The 16,324-nt window shown below is 45.7% G+C and overlaps 1 protein-coding gene across 7 annotated transcripts in view; it reads right to left on the reverse strand.

The window, feature by feature from the left end:
* The window catches only part of FHOD3 (formin homology 2 domain containing 3), a 456,888-nt gene that overhangs the window by 133,319 nt on the left and 307,245 nt on the right, over positions 1-16,324 (reverse strand). For all 7 annotated transcript variants that reach the window (XM_045886817.3, XM_045886815.3, XM_054510321.2 and 4 more), the window contains one exon: positions 10,942-11,189. In XM_045886817.3, the coding sequence (XP_045742773.1) occupies positions 10,942-11,189 (248 nt within the window). The remainder of the gene's footprint in view (positions 1-10,941; positions 11,190-16,324) is intronic.

Below are 16,324 nucleotides of genomic sequence, written 5' to 3' on the forward strand. Positions count from 1 at the left end.
GATCATGGTCCGTGTGCTGAGCACGTGCTGTGAGATAACAATGCCATCAGGCCGGCTCTCCCTCTCTCTTTGGGCCTGTCCCCTTCAACTTCCAAAGCCTATTCCCAAAAGGCTCCTTTGCAAAATGCTTTACCAGCTGCATCTCTGACCACTCTTTCTTTTTTCACCAGGTCTGATTTGGCCACTTCAGCCTACATTTTCAGAGTTTTATTTCCCTGTTCACTCAGCCTTTATGAGTGAAGAGTTACCACACCAAGCTTCCTCCACAGACTCTTGTCAAGCAAAGGTAATCACATTCCTCCTTGCATGACTGGATCCAAACAGCTCACTCAGTAACCATTAGAAAGCCTCCACTCCATGTCCAAAGGCATCCTGGGAATCGCAGGAGACAGAGAGAGAGGCTCACACTCCAGAAGGACCACCCATACCCTCACCAGCACAGACTACAAGGAAAATCAGGCTTCTCCAGAAAGGGCTTTGAACATCCAGAACATGGAGGGGAAGGTGCACATTATAGGAAATGTGCTGTTTGCATGGGTCAAGGGGAAGCAGGCTGGACACTGAAAGAAAATTCCCAGAGCAAGTCAAAGATTTAATGAGAAATGAGAACTTTTCCTTCTCTTTGAAATGTGCTCACTAGGCTCTCCCAGTAAAGGCTGTCTCTTTCTGAAACAGCACCCCAAGGCGGGCCAGTCTAGCTTGAAAATATTCACACTTGAAGATGACCGATTTCAAGGTTCATTGACTTGGCAAGTAAGGGAGCTTCTCGGTTCCAGCATTTCACAAGATGATGAGCCTACACTTTGCTTTCCAGGGCTTTATCTAGTCATTGCTCCTCTCACTTGGTTTCTCCCCAGGTTATGGCGTTTAAGCCTAGACTTCGACCGTCACCTACATGTACCTGAGTTCCAGAAATGTCTGTAGAGTTTACTAGGGAAAGTTGTACTTGTGACCCACTGACACTCACACTTAATGCCCAAAGCTTGCAAAGTGGCCGGACAGCCACCCCATGATGCTGGGCCAGTGGCTGCCTGGGAATCACTCAGACTCTTTTTTCTCACCATAAAATCCAGTCACCGTCCTGCAAATAATGCCCTCCCTATCTCCTAAGCTGCTCCTACTTGCCACTCTCCCGACCACTGCCTGAGTCAGGCCCTCTCCCAGCCTGTTACCACTTGCTCTCCGCTCTTCCGAATGGTCCCATGGGCATGCCACCCTGATCACACGTCACTTCAAAATTCACTGGTAGCTCTGCTCAGTTTTAAGGATAAAATGTTGCCGATTTCTTCAGAACCTAGAAAGATCCCCAAATTCAATTCGGCAAAGCTCCAAGTGTATACAAATGTCAGTCGAATCACTACATTGTGCACATGGAACTAATATAATATAGTATGTCAGTTATACTTCACGTTAAAAAAAAGCAGCAAAGTCCAAACCCCCAAGAAATCTGCAATCCAGTCACAGTGAAATTTTGAGAAACCAGAGATCCCACCCCAGAAATCAGAAGGAGCTTTGCAAAGCCACCTCTTTCTCAGGTTTCAATGCCTCTGCCTTTTCTGGATTCTACCCGTTCCAAGCTCACTCCCCTTTACCCCCCAGCACTCTCCCCTCCTGTCCACCCCCTTACTATTCAATACTCAGGAAACCAGAAAGAGCCTCTCGGACACCAGATGATAACTCTGAGTCACTGGCTGTATTCCAATCATACCTACCTCACAAGGTCACATCCCTTGTCGGTGAATCCCATTTATAACAAATCATTTCCCATCAGATAAATCTTCCTGGTAGTCACTTGCTGCTCAGGGTACCAGTGGTTGTTAATCTGGCTGTTGTGAAATCCTCTAGCATGTTTATGCCAGGGCACACAATCTTCTCTCCAGCTCGCATCCGTATTTATTTAACAATTACCTTCTTTAATAGAACAAAACCCAGGAAAGCTCCAGGGCATGGAGTGACTGTAATAACAACAGTGAGCTAAGCACACATTTGTGCTGCCTCTCTTAAATCACCCACCACACTATTAAAGAGGTAGCATCATCGTGGGTTTACGGGGGAGAAGACCAAGGCCAAGCCTGGCAAGGAAGCTAAGTCCGAGGCTGTGAAGAGCTACCCTGTGCTCTCAGCCACCTCAGTGGCTGCTCCTTTACTGCACTTGGGCCAAACCTTCCTCCAGGAGCCAGGACTGAGCAAGTCACCGCAGTTGTAGATCTCGCGGGTTAACACCAATTATACAACATCTACTCGTCTCACGCTCTTTGCCCGTCAATCCGTTGTTCATTGCTGTTTCCAAGAGGAGAGAGCTAGGACTAGTCTGCTATTTCTGCTACCGACCCTGCAACTAACCGGCTGAGAATTCTGTGACCCCTGGCCATGAAGTCCTGTGGACCAGGTGTGAGACAGACCAGAGAGCGATGCACTGCCCTAGAACTCGGCAGGCAAACACGCCTCTTCCCGTCAAAATATGGGAAGATGAGCTTGCCCACCCTGCTAATGTTTTCATAATTAGGCTCCCCTTTGCCCACTGGTTCCTGTGGCTGGTGGAGGGGAGCCAACACCCCTTCCTACTTCTGCAGGAAAATAGAAAACAACTCCCTCTCCAATTGCCTGCCTCCAGCTCCCACTCTGAGGCTCAGCTCCGAAGCTTGGCTCCCACCACCCATCGGGCCACTAATTGGTACACACCAGGTATGAGCCCCCAAAAGGTGAGGACAGCCTAGCCTCTGATCATTGTTAACTGTGGCTTCCTCTCACCCAGATGAATTTGTTCCTATACCTTCCTTCCTTCCTTCCTCTAGCACAAGATAATAGCTGCTTAGTTACAATAAACGAGGAAGGCTTGTTCCAATGTTGCAGTTATATTGCTCTGAACACTTTCAGAACTCCTCAGGAATAGTCTCCAGTGCCAATTTTTGAGAAAAACAAGCAAATCAGTGCGATTATCTCAAGACCAAAATCTAACAGTGACTATAAACAATACAGCTCATTAGGATTACCAAGTCACACTAAATATTTGCTCTGAATTTTTTGCTTTTTCAACAAATCTGATTCATCCTCAAAACAGAAAAAGTTGTTACTGTTGAGCACGTTCTGTAGGTTCAGAGCATAGACCCAGGGATATTTGGTTCTGAGCACATGCTCTGGACTAGGAATGAATGGGTTCAAACTCAACACCTGTGAGATCTGGGGCCTGCTCTTTAACCTCTGTGCCTCAGTTTCCTCACCTGTCAAAAGGGGAAGATTCTACCACTCTCTTCATATAATTCACAATACATGCAGAACTGCTTAGCACGATAGTGAGCACAAAGTAAATGCTCCATATGTGCTGGCTCCTGAGATCACTGCCTATCTCCTACATAGTGAAGGAGGAATAGCCAAACATCCTCCCCAGACAATGTAGAGGCTGGTTAGAAGGAGGATACACTTTCCTGAATAAGCATGCCACCTAAAAACTACACAGGAAGAGACTAACAAATTGGACACCCTAGCAATATATTTTATGCATACACCAAGAGACATCAGAAGTAGAAAGATATTTAATAGACAAGGAAAAAATATTTGTGACATAATTGTCAAAAATTATCTATAACATATAAAGGATGCTTACATTCTATCTGCTTTTGTATCTGAAAATTTCTGTATTAAAATAGAGTAGCTGCTCATCAATTAAAATGGACAAACCATTCAGGACACAAATGAGCCGAGGATATAAACAGGCAATATTCAGGAAATTTCAACATCCAATGAAGCAATTAAAGATGAACAACCTTAATAGTAATCAAAAAGTACACAGTGAAATGCTGAGGCACCACATTTCACTCTTCAAAAGTACTAAACTTCTGAACAACTCCTAATACCCAGTGCTGGCGATGGTGTGAGAAAATGGTCAGTCACATGCAGAGGGTGGGACAGCAAAGTGATATCGTCTTTTTGAAGGCCAAATGTGTGATATCAATAGTTAAAATGTAAGGTCCTTTGATCTAGAACCTCACTCCTAAGAATCTCTCCTAAGAATGCTAACATAATGTGTACAAACACGTGTGTGTATGCTTATACCAGAAAGTTTAGTACTAGAAAAAGAAACGGGAATCAAGCCATAGCAAAATGAATAAAGGCATCTTGTTTCTATAGTCTACTCATATAATGGAACACTAAGCAATAACTTTTTTAAATATACTGACATAAAAATCTGGAAGTAGTAATATAAAAAGATGGCAACGTGTATTTGATAGTCGCCTATTAACTGCCAAGTACCAAGGATATTTGTTTTATTTCTACGGAATCACAGAAAAAAAAAGTAGTTGAATAAAATGGTGAAGGGCAGGGACTCTGGAGGCAGACCGCGTGCACTCTAAAACCAGCTCCACCATGAACTCTGAAATCAGTCCCACCAACTGTGGGACTCTGGACAGTTCCTTTAACTCCCTTTGTCTCCGTTTCTCCTCCTGCCACGTGGAGAGCCTAACAGCACCTAGTAATGGGATAATGGTGAAAATGGACTTAGTACATTGAAGCTTTCAGCATAAGGCCTGGCAGATAATTAGGTGCCCAGGAAAGGCAAACCACTGTTACAGCTGTTAACTGCCATTACAGTCTCCTTTGCACTGTATGGTCCAACTAGGTCTATTTTATACTACATAGTTGGTACCACATCTTTACATCCTATATCATCTTTATTTGGAAACTGAGTTGCTCTGTGGTCAGTGCTCCCTATGTGCCTGGGGCCGTATCTAAATTGACTCTGTAGTGGAGCCAAGCACCCCCTCTCATGCTTCAATACTTCTGTCCTAGGTGGGGATGGGGAGGACTTGTGCAGACTGAGTGTTCCTCTGCTCTTTAGGAGCTGCAGCCTATTCTCTACCAGCAGGTTCAGACTGAGCTCCTGATGCTAGGGTCCACAGCCCATCTCCACACCATACCCAGCCTGACTCCTCCTCCCTGAAGCACAGGTGGACTAGCTATCTCCTGGTCAATAGCCGTGGCCTGTAGCCCACGAGGGCATGGTCCCTCTTGGTTTCCCCTTCTCTGGGACCTGCTAGAGCCAGGCCACATCATGTCCCTGCTGCGTGCGGATCAGATGTGTATGCGGTCGAACTACTGTGTCTGGTCCCTCCCAGCAGCAAGCTCAAGGCCTGGCCCCAACCCTTATCTCCCCCATTGGCCTCTTGACTTCCTTATCACTTTCAATTTATTAGAATGAGTACTTTGGTGCAACATATATTAAGCCTTTTTTTTTTCTTATTTTTATCTCTCATCTAACTTACATAACAAAGTAGCAATTCTTGAATTCAACTTTATTTCTTGATCACCAGTTGATAATACCACCAGCCAAAAGGAGAACCCTCTGGGGTTGCTCCTTCTCCGTACTGACTCCTCAGCTCCCCTCGAACATCTGTGAGCACTGGGTAGTCAGAGTGACTCTAGTGAGATCGTCCCGTGTTCCTATTCCTCCAAACAGATTCCTGAGCCTCGCTGAAGAACAGCACAGCTTCTGTTATAGAATCACTGTTTGATCTTGCCGCTTTGTAACATGGCTGGCGTCATCTGCCATTATGTCAATTTGGGGGAATGTGATAGGTACAAAGCTGACTGGAATTGGGTATACTGGGCATTTGGACTATTGAGAAAATCATGAGGTCTAGTCAAACCTTTGGTTTCCCCGGAGGGTTCAGCATATTCCCTAAGAATTTGAAGTGTAAAACTTTGCTAAATGAGTTAAAACAAAAACAAGCAAGAAAGGGACTTTACTCTTCCTGTACAGTAGCCGAGAAATTTAAGAATTCTATTCTCTGAAAAAAAGTCAACTTTGACCCATGCACATGAACGTTTGAAGGTAGATCCACAGAGTTCCATGTGCTTCTAAGAAAGACACCCCCTCCTTCCAAAAGTCAAAATGCTCCCTACCTTGGCATCATCCCGAGGAGGAACAGAAAATCACAACCAATTACTTGCTATTCCTTAAGGTGGGGTTTCTCAGATTCAGCACTGCTGATATTTTAGAACAGATAATTCTTGGATGCAGAGGGCTGTCTTGTGCCTTGTGGAAAGTTCAGTAGCATCCCTGGACTCCACCCACCAGGTGCCGATAGCATGCTGCACGCCGATCATGGCAACCAAACACTTGTCTAGACATCACCAAATGTCCTAAAGGACAAAACCACAGTCTTAACGGGAACACTGGGACTGATTCCAGGCTGTTTCCACCTCCTGGAGCAGCCCAACCTTTCCTGGACTTATCACCAGATCCCCTTCTCCTTGCTGGCTCTGTATGTCCCCTCATCTAACTTGTCTCCTGCCTTTTCCAATCCCTTCAACCATCCACGGTGCCCTGAGAATTTATGAGCAGCTCTCAGCAAAATCCCCGATAGTCTCAATGTCTTTATGGAATATTCCGTGCTCCCACCCTGAACTTAGCACGCTGTTCCCTACAGCCCTCTCCTACGGCACGATAGGCTCTTTTCTCACACCCCACATACCCCTCTTTGCCAATTCCTTGCTATCCCTTAAGGTGGGGTTTCTCAGATTTCTCAGATTTCCCTCCCAACCTCCCTCTAGAAACCCAGCCCTTTAGAACTGGGGCTGGCCAACGACAGCCTGGGGGCCAAATCTGGCTTACCACCTGTTTTTATATAGTCTGTCTGCTAAGGATGGTTTTCAGATTTTTAAATGGTTGAAATACAGACCAGAAGGCTATTTCATGACATGGAAAATTCCAATCTCAGTGTCCATACACAAGTAAGCTCATTTGCTTACCTGGTGTCTCTGTTTGCTTTTACAAAGGCAGAATGCCGTTGAACGGTTGCAACACAGACTGTCTGACCTGAAAAGCTCAACCTATGTGCTACCTGGCCTCTGACAGAGAAAGCTTCCAACCCCTGCCTTTGTGGCACGTGGCTGCAGTCTGTGCCATCTGCTCCCAGCCGGCTGTCATCATCTACTACCTGCCAGGTCACTCTTCCATGTGTATTAAAATAGACACAGGACCGTAGCCTGGATGGCACAACTGCTAACATTAGTGACTGAGTCAAATTCAAAATTACCTCCGCGGGTTGGAATGTTGTGTGGAAATCAACAGGATGAAAGGTTTCATGTATTAGGTCTCATGCAATATGCATTATCAGAGAGACTGACATACAGAGCAGCAAGAAGACCTGGTGTGTGCTGACAGAGGTAAGAACCAGGATGAATAGGGAAACACTACGGGGAAATTTCATCCATGTAATGGAACACGAAACAATAACAGAGCTAGAATATTATGGAGTGCATTTAGGTCACAAGACCTTCCTCACAATCAGAAAAGTTCAGGGATAGAATGGGGTGCCCCAGAGAGGAGAGGGCCTGAGCCTGGAAGTGCAAAGAAAGTTCTCCTGCTCTAGGGTTTAAGACTTTTTTTCTCCTAAGGTTATATACTATTTATCATTTAAACCAGTGACACTGGTTCTTTTGCTGATTTGATGCTAAAAATAATTTTTTCTTGGCAAAAAAATGAAAGCACCAACATTTTTCTTCTTTCCAGTGCAAAGATGGAAGTGCAAAGATAATTTATATATATATTTTTTTTTTAAGAAAGAGAGAGAGAGCACACACAAGCACGGGAGGTAGGGGGCGAGAGGCAGAGGGAGAGAGAGAATCTTAAGCAGGCTCCACACCCAGCACAGAGCCCAATGTGGGGCTCAATCTCACAACCCTGAGATCATGACCTGAGACGAAATCAAGAGTGGGATGCTCAACTGATTGAGCCACCCAGGCGCCCCAAAAGCATCTTTTGTGACTATGTGTGCCATAATAAGCTTTATCTTTACACTTAACATCTTAAATTTCATTTTTGGGGTACTTGGGTGGCTCAGTCAGTTAAGCTTCTGACTCTTGATTTTGGCTCAGGTCATGATCTCAGGGTTGTGAGATGGAGCCCCACGTGGAGCCTGCTTAAGATCCTCTCTCTCCCTCTGCCTCTGCCCCTCCCCACTCCTCGGACTCATATGCTCTCTTTTAGAAAAAGATGTCACCTAAAAGGTGACAGATGACCAATAACCAAATAAACTCATACCTTATTTGATAAATGCTCAGTGCAGAGTTCTATTTCTTAAGAAACCAAAGCAAACCAATCTGTGCTTGGAGTCTTAGCCCTTACTGGAATTAAAGCACATAGCCCAGCAGGCTTAAGTCATAAGAAGACTTTGAAATTTTCTCCTTTTCAGCCCTTTGAATTTTTATTTTTACATCAAAAAAATACACCTACATAGTATGTAAATAAAATTCCTTCTCACTCAGTGACTATGCTTAGGGATGGTGGGTTGGGAAGTGATTGTGTGATTTGGACATTGAAAGGCAAGGGCCAAAGACTTGTGTTTAACCCAGAGCTCAGCCCCTTAGTCCTGAGATCATCACAAGGCACCAAGCCCCGGTCTTCTCACTTGTAAAATGAAGATTAAGACTCCTGTCCTGCTAGATCCTACAGAGGATCATCATGAGAATTTCAGATGTTAAAGGACCATCTGAGTGGAGATTGCCATATGCATTTTAGGGCAACATGAATCTCTAACCTCTAACATGTTCCTATCATCTTCTTTTCAGAGGCATTAGTTGGGTCAGAATTATAAAATCCAGTCTAAAATTCCTATGTGACATATGCAAGGCATGTTGCTCTAAGTCAGCAGTGAGTAGGGCCAGAATGCTCACATAGATGAAGAACAATCTAGGTGCGGCATGCTTCTGTGTCTTCCAAGGTCCATGGGGAGTCTGACACAATGAACTACTTGATTCTAAGGTACTTTTTGGAGGCACAGATGTTGAGCAGGTGACTAAGCTTTGCATGCAGGGATCATTTCCCATTGGGCTTCTCGTCACCCTTTCCCTCCATGCCTCTCCCACCTCTGCCAAAACTGTTCTCCTGTTTTGGGGCCAGAGGGCAAAACCCCTCCAACAGGCTTCATGGATGAAGCCACCTCATAATCAATCTGTAAAATGTTATCTGTCTTTACAAGCAGGAAAGTTTATTCCTCTCAAATAAAAGCTGTAAATTTACAGACCATTTCTGAGTTACAAAAACTCAGTCCTATTTGAAGAGAATGAGACAAGAAGCATGCAGAGCATCATGTGTGGCTTCCCATTCCAGATCCCCCAAAACCCCGCACCCTGAAACCGTGAACTATGCCCATGATGGTCCACTCCACTGCTATCATCCTTGCCAACCTGTCAAAAGGCATGGCCATCTGAGCTCACAACGTTGGCACCTTTGAAAAGTTTAACAGCAAGAAACAGACCAGGAATCTACAGGACACAAGTCGGACAGAACAGGAGAACACCAAGTGCTGCTGACAAGGACTCCAAATGACTGTCCTCAGCATCTGGGGTGGTTTTACATATAGATTTTCAGCCCACTGTATACACTTCTCTCCATGTTAATTTCTGAAGCCATTAGCTAGGAGCAGTGCTGAAGAGAACTTTACGTGCCCTTTGAGCACTGCCTAAGCTTCTTGAAGATCTTAGACCACAAGGGGCAACGTTTATGGTAGACGTTCTCATTCCTCAATCTGTTTAGAAGTTTTGGTCTTCCTTTCAACAGAGCTTGTTCTACACAGACTCTTAGAACAATCTGTAGATGGATAGCTATGTGGTAGAGAAGGGTGTCAAGGCGGATCATGGCTCGCACATCACTCTCAGACTAATGCCTTCCTCTACTTCTGTGACAGGAGGTACCCAAAGGCATGGCCAGTTCATCCTCCAGTGATTCCATGCATACCAGACTACTCGGGGCATCTCTCAAAATGGGGGCAGATGTTCCCTTAGGGATATAGAGGAAGGGACATATCTTGATCACGCTCTTAAGGTCATCCAACTTATTCTGAGCTGTTTTCTTCTTCACCAGGCAGCCTCATGACCTACATGTGGCTCCCAGATGGATCTCCATGATGACAGAAAATGCTCCAGCCAAATGATGTAAGCAGAGCTTCCATGTGCCAGCAGGAGGAGGTAATGCAGTGGCAAACCAGTGTACCAGTCAGTCCAGGTGGACCTGGCTGGCATGCACTGGTCCACAGAGCTCCATCATCCTAGTGAACGGATAGCATTCACTCGGGAAGATACCGGTGGACCCAGACCCCAGAACAGCATGGCCATCCATTTTGTTGCACCTCTGCTTTATAGAACCATTTCTCAGTTCCTACAGATTTTGTCAAAATTTATTACTTTGTGTGTATATATATAATTTCTCATGAGATTGTCAACCTTTCTATTCCTTCCTATCTGCCTTCCTCATTCTTACTTTCTCCCAACCCAGATGTGAGCTTGAGAAGGGCAGAGATCATACCTTATATCTTCATGGCATCAGAAAGTCCTGGCCTATAACAGATACTCAATAAAAATGTTTGCTAAATGACTAAAAAAATGATGGCAATAGCATTTACTGAAATTTACATTATCTATATATTATCTACTCCTATAAATATAAAATAATGTATATGTACATATATGTTTATATATTTTATCTATTTAATTCACACAGGCTTATTCTATTTAAAATCACCCTCAACTACGCATTGCTACAAGTATCTCAGGACTCTAACGATCTTACATTTACAGGACGGCACACCATTTGTTTCCAGGTAAACGTTTGTTGTTTGGGATTCTTTTCCATTTGATAAAGCACAGATTTTCTGAACAGATACTAACTGAGATGTGACTATAAAAACACAAATGTGTGAAGAAGAGCTCCTGGGGTTAAAAGATCAAATCTATGCCTACCCCCAGGGCCACCTTGCCTGCGGACGTTCCAAGGGCCTCTGGGGCGGTGTTTTAAGGGTAGAAAAGAGATGGAGAGCAAGTCAGGGGAGGCTGTGTGGCCAGCAGGGAAGGGATGGACTGTGGTGGGTACCTGCGGGGTTGTGACCCCTCCCACCTCTCCAGGGTCCCAGCGCCCCTCGCAAGGGCTGGGGTAAAGCTTACTTTTCAGAGTGCTCTCCGACTTGGCTGGGCTTGAAGCCGGGAGCCGACTGGGAGCAGGGACTGGTGGGGTCCGACAGGGGGCTGCAGGTGCTCTGCACCGAGTGCCTGCGGCTGCGCCTGCGGTCCAGGCCCCGCTGCTCGCCCGCGCCGCCGCCGCCGCCGGAACACACGCTGGCCCTCCGCCGGTCCCGGCGCCCGCTGGGGGGCGGCTCTGCCGTCTCATCGCCATCCTCCAGCCGCAGCGCCACCTGGAAAAGCAGAGAGCGCCCAGGGCAAGGTCACATTTGACACGCTCTCAGAGACCTCAGGTGTGATCTGCATTTCACGCTCGCTCTAATGAGACTTCCCATTCTTTCCATCCTGCTAACTCAGCTTCTCTGCAAGATCTTCACAACCACAGGCGTGCCAGAGTGCAGTCTGCAAACTTAAAGATGCTTGCCACTGTCTATTTTCCCAGTCAAATGGGTAGGAAAAGGCCAACAGATATCCTGAGGAGGTCTGAGAAGTACTCTGCAATTAGACAGGCTCTTTACCCTGGAGCCCAGCACTGTCCCTTCCGGGGCTGTGTCTTGCCTGGCCCACCCTTTGCTCTGCTCTGGTCCAGGAAGCGAGGTCTGTCCTGAAGCCCGGCCGCAGGGAGCCCTCAAGTGCCTGATCATTCCTGAGCTTGCTTCCCAACAGAGCACAGCAAGGATCCTGGTCAGAGGCAAGAGCCACAAGAAGCAGGTGAGCGGAGCTGGCCTCACCCACAGATCACCGCTCGGCCCAGTGCAGCAGCAAGGACAGCCTGACGTCAGTGCCTCCGCTTGGCACTGCGGCTCTGGGGCTACTCCCCTCCCCCCGCCCGGTCCCCGGGGTGGGGGTGGAGCCTGAGGTGACACTAGAGAGCCTGCATATGCCAGTCACAAAAACATATACCAGGGATAGGCTTCACCTCTACATTCCTTTTTTTTTTTTTTTTTAAATCTCCTCTTAAAAGTAATGCATATTTGTGCAGGAGAATAATTGCTTCACACTTTGCCACTTTGGATTTCACGTGGAAACCTGAGCCAGCTGGCACCACATCCCCATACCACTGCCCTCCTCTCGAGGGTATTTTAGTCCTGCTCCTCGTTGGCACCCTCTCCCGAGGCCCAGCTCTGCCATCCCTTAATCTCGCTCCGTCCTGGATCCTGCTCTGTGGCTGCCTCATTTTAGGTTGTGACACCATCTGCCTGGGCTTTTGGATGGCTCCCTCCTTACCCGTGCCCGCTCTTCTCGGCCGGGGGTGGGGGGGGGGCGCTCACCTGTGTCGCCAGCTTCCGTAAGTGATTTCTGTGCCTGCCCTCGCTAAAACGAGACAGTCAGAAAAGCACACGCTGTCGATGACCAGACCCTGCATGCATGCTGGCTGTGCCGCTCACCAACCAGGTGTGACCTGCAGCTAATTACTTGCCTTTTCTCTAGCTCGCCCCAGGAGGATAATAGGATTGCATTTGTGGGATTGCGGTAAGAATAGCTTCTATAAAGATGATTTATGTGGCTGGTACTCAGTAAATAGGACTATCCTTCCCCAAGCAAGGCCATCAGGTGAAGGGGCCCAGGATGCCCACAAACTCCCCCATCGCATGGAAGTGGCAAGCCTCAGCCCGTCCCAGCCAAGTCCAGCAGTCTCTCTGACTCGGCAACCGAGGAGTTCCACAGTCCTGCATCTCCAGAGGTGCCGATTCTCCAGCCCTGCAGGTACCCTTGGTCACATTTCACAACTCAGTCCTGATGGGTGAGAGAAGGGACACCCAGATTGGCTAACCATGCAATGTGGTTTTCATATCACCTGTCTATAGAAAACCAAGTGAGTACAGAATCAGTGGTCCCCTGTGTCCCAAGTTTTGGCACCTGTGCTCATCTAACTAGGTGAGCTTGACTGGGTCAAGGCCAGGTTGGCCACTCTCATCCCGGTTCACAGGGATGAACACCTGGGACAGGTGGCCTGTTTCACGGGGGTGTACACTTCCCTTTATCCAACCCGACTCCAGTTTCCTCCAGCTCCAGCTTTTGGGTAAGATCAATTTAGTGAAAACTCTTTGTGCCAGATACATTTTATAACACACCCTCAGATATAGGGGGACAATTTAATAATATTTTGACTGTTTGTTCTCCCAGAATTTACTAGTCCGACATAATTTTGGGAGGTTTGGGGTAACAACTGATAAGAGTTCAGAAAAAGTGCTGTTATAAAAGGTAATTGGAAAAAAAAATAAAAATAAAATATCACTGGAAAGTCAGTTTCCTAGTGGCCTCCCCTCCAATATCACTGCAGGAACGAAGAAAGAAATGATGCTTTTGGTTAATCACAGTTATCATCTCAACGTTAACAATTTAAATGGCATTCTGTGGGAAAGTTGGAGAATGACTGTACATCTAATGAAGGACGGTATTTTTGAAATATTTCTAGCCAGTTGTTTTTTTCTTCATTTGTAGATATAAAAATTCTAGACCATTTGAACTTATTCTGACCCGAAGTATTGATTCTGCTTCTTATTAAGCACACATTTGGAATGATAAGATTAGGGGATAAAGTAGAGTCCAGATATTTCTAATTCCTGGTCTAACCTCAGAGATCCAAGGATCAAATAGCTTGCCTCTCACAGCCCCTTTCAGAGAGGAGCTTTGGCCCTGTGTGCACAAAGCAAAACCCACTTTAACTGCCTTTTGTCAGAGAAGATGGAGACAATCACAAAGTTTAAGTGAAAAGAAAAATCTGGAAAAATTATCAAAGCAACCCCATAAAACAAATTTTAATGGGGGCTTTCTAAAGTTCAGAGCCTCGGCAAAACATCTATCTCTTAAAAAAAACAGGGGTGCAGGGAAGGGTAGTTACGGAGCACAGAATCCCAGTCGAGTCAATGGCAGCCTCGGGCCTCACAACGAGCAACTGCATAACATGAAATTTGGGCCTGGTGTTCACTCATGATTTTGTTTTTACAAGAAGAATCATAGAATCACCAGTATCCACTGAAGACAGGAAGAGAGGCTTTACTTTCCCACGCAAGGCTATGGTGGCAGTGCCCAATTCTTCAGATTCGGGGGGGGGGGGGCACAACATATTAGTCAAGAACATGCAGAGCTAGCAAAGACCTGGAGAGAACAGCCCTTACCACGCCTCTTACTCCGAATCCCCGGTGTCAGATCTAATTCACTACACGCACAACGAGCGTCCTCCACCAAACCCAAGATGAGATCAGTAATGTCCCAGAGAATCTCTACAATCTCCCTAATGAGGAAGTGTTTCACTTGCGGGGTCTCTCAGCAAATATCTTCTAATTATTTTAATTAAATGTAGAACACTGTTTATACACTAAAACCCAGATGCGGAGCAAGCGGTTTCCAAATCCAGCACTGAATGCTTGCATACTCAACCCCACCTTACTAGGAAAGCGGTTAGAAGCAGTTTAGGGTGCTTATTGACAGCTTCCATCCATCGTTGAGGCCAGTGAAGGATCTGGACACTCTTTTCAAGCTTTTATTAGGGAAATTTTCAAACATACATAAGGTATGAAAGAGAGTATGCAGACTGCAATGTGTTTATTATCCCTGATAGTCCAACAAGTATCAACCCCATCCAGTCTTGTGTTATTTATACTCCACTCCCCACCCCCAACCCCAGACAGTGAAGTAAATCCCAGATCATATCATTACAGCTGTAAATATTTTAGTATATATCCCCAGAAGATAAGGATTTTTAAAAACCATAACCACCATACCACTGTTCCACTTAGTTTCTTAGTATCATCAAATATCCAACAATGTGAACATTTTTGATGGAAGTCAAAAGCTACCACATTTCTTCAAGTTTATATCATTATATTACTACTCACGTTGTGATAGGCAGCCATCTTTGCATTATAGATACCATCTTTTTCCATATTGTTATCTCATACCTTCTTTTTAATCCTATACATATACATCCACATCTATACACCTTGGTTCAGCTTTTAGGTGAAGTCGATGCCTGTGCTAGAACCATTTCAAGAAGCAACTGTACCAATGGCAGCTTGTGGGAGATGGTCACAGTGCTAGGCTCCCAGACCACCATGCCTCCCTGTTTCCTCACTCTTGCGTAGCCCCCTCCTACACTGAGCCCATTTTCTAAGGGACTTGCTTTGGTCAATGGGACATCAGCAAACATGCTGCAAACAAGGCTTGAAAAGTGTCTGTACATTGGGATTGGCCCTTCTGGAAATGCTACCACCGTGTGAAGAAGTGCAGGCTAGCCTGCTGAAGACAGAGAGCCCAGCCAAGAGCCAGCACCCAATGCCGAACCAAGTGAATGAGGCCATCTTAGACCATGCAGCCCCAGTCAAGCCACCAGATAACTGCAGCTGCATGAAACTCTCAGCTAAACCAGGCCTAAATGTCCGATCCACAGAATCATGAGCAAAATTGCTGTGCTAGGCCACTGTTTTTGGCTTACTTACTATGCAGCAAGAGTAACTGATACCCATGTTAAAAATCACCTATGACATGAAAGGACTTTAAGAGACTGGACCTATTAGTTAATTATTCTTAACATTAATAGCTACCTCTCTTTTTTAGGGTCTCTGGACACAATTCCAACACTGGGGGGTCAAGCAATTCTTGGACATCAGCAGGGTATCTAAGAATTAAACTCAGTTCAACTCAGTTCTGACACTATCTCCCCAGAGCTAGCATAAAATACTCTAAGTTATGAGTTCAGTTTTACAAGACTGCCCCCCCCACTGCCTCCCACCCCAATTCAGATGCCAGTCACAAGCTCCAGGCTGTTACCTGTGCTTCTGACCAACCAGACTGGAGGTCCCAACCACCTCCTCCTTAGGTTCAATGAAATTGCTGCAGTGGTTCACAGAACTCAGGGAAACACTTACTTACATTGACCAGGTTATTAAATGATAGGATAAAAAATATAAATCAACAGCCAGATTAAGAGATACATAGGGCAAGTTCCCAAACAAAGGAGCTTCTGTCTTCATGGAACTTGGTGGAATGTGGGAGCATTCTGCTTCCCCAAGAGTGGAAGCTCTCCAAAAAGGACCAAAGAGCTGTCATCTTGGGTTTTTATGATGCAGTCATGATTGACTAAGTCATTGGCCACCGGCTGATCCAACCTCCAGTCCCTCCAGTCCCAGGAGGTCAGGGATTGGGACTGAAAATTCCAACTACTTAATCACATAATTGGTCCTCCTTTGGCAATCAGTCCCCATCCTTAGTGCTTTCCAAAAGTCACCTCACTAACATAACAAAATATACCTTTATCACTCTCAACACTTAGGAAATTTCAAGGGTTTGGGGAGCTGTGAGCCAGAAATAAGGATAATGATCAAATATATATTTCTTAAAATAAATCACGTTATCACACTCTCAC

The sequence above is a fragment of the Mirounga angustirostris genome, unplaced genomic scaffold (genome assembly GCF_029215605.1).
Source record: "Mirounga angustirostris isolate CCGP_5_RB_7025 unplaced genomic scaffold, mMirAng1.0.hap1 SCAF_14, whole genome shotgun sequence".
NCBI classification, from domain to species: Eukaryota; Metazoa; Chordata; class Mammalia; order Carnivora; family Phocidae; genus Mirounga; species Mirounga angustirostris.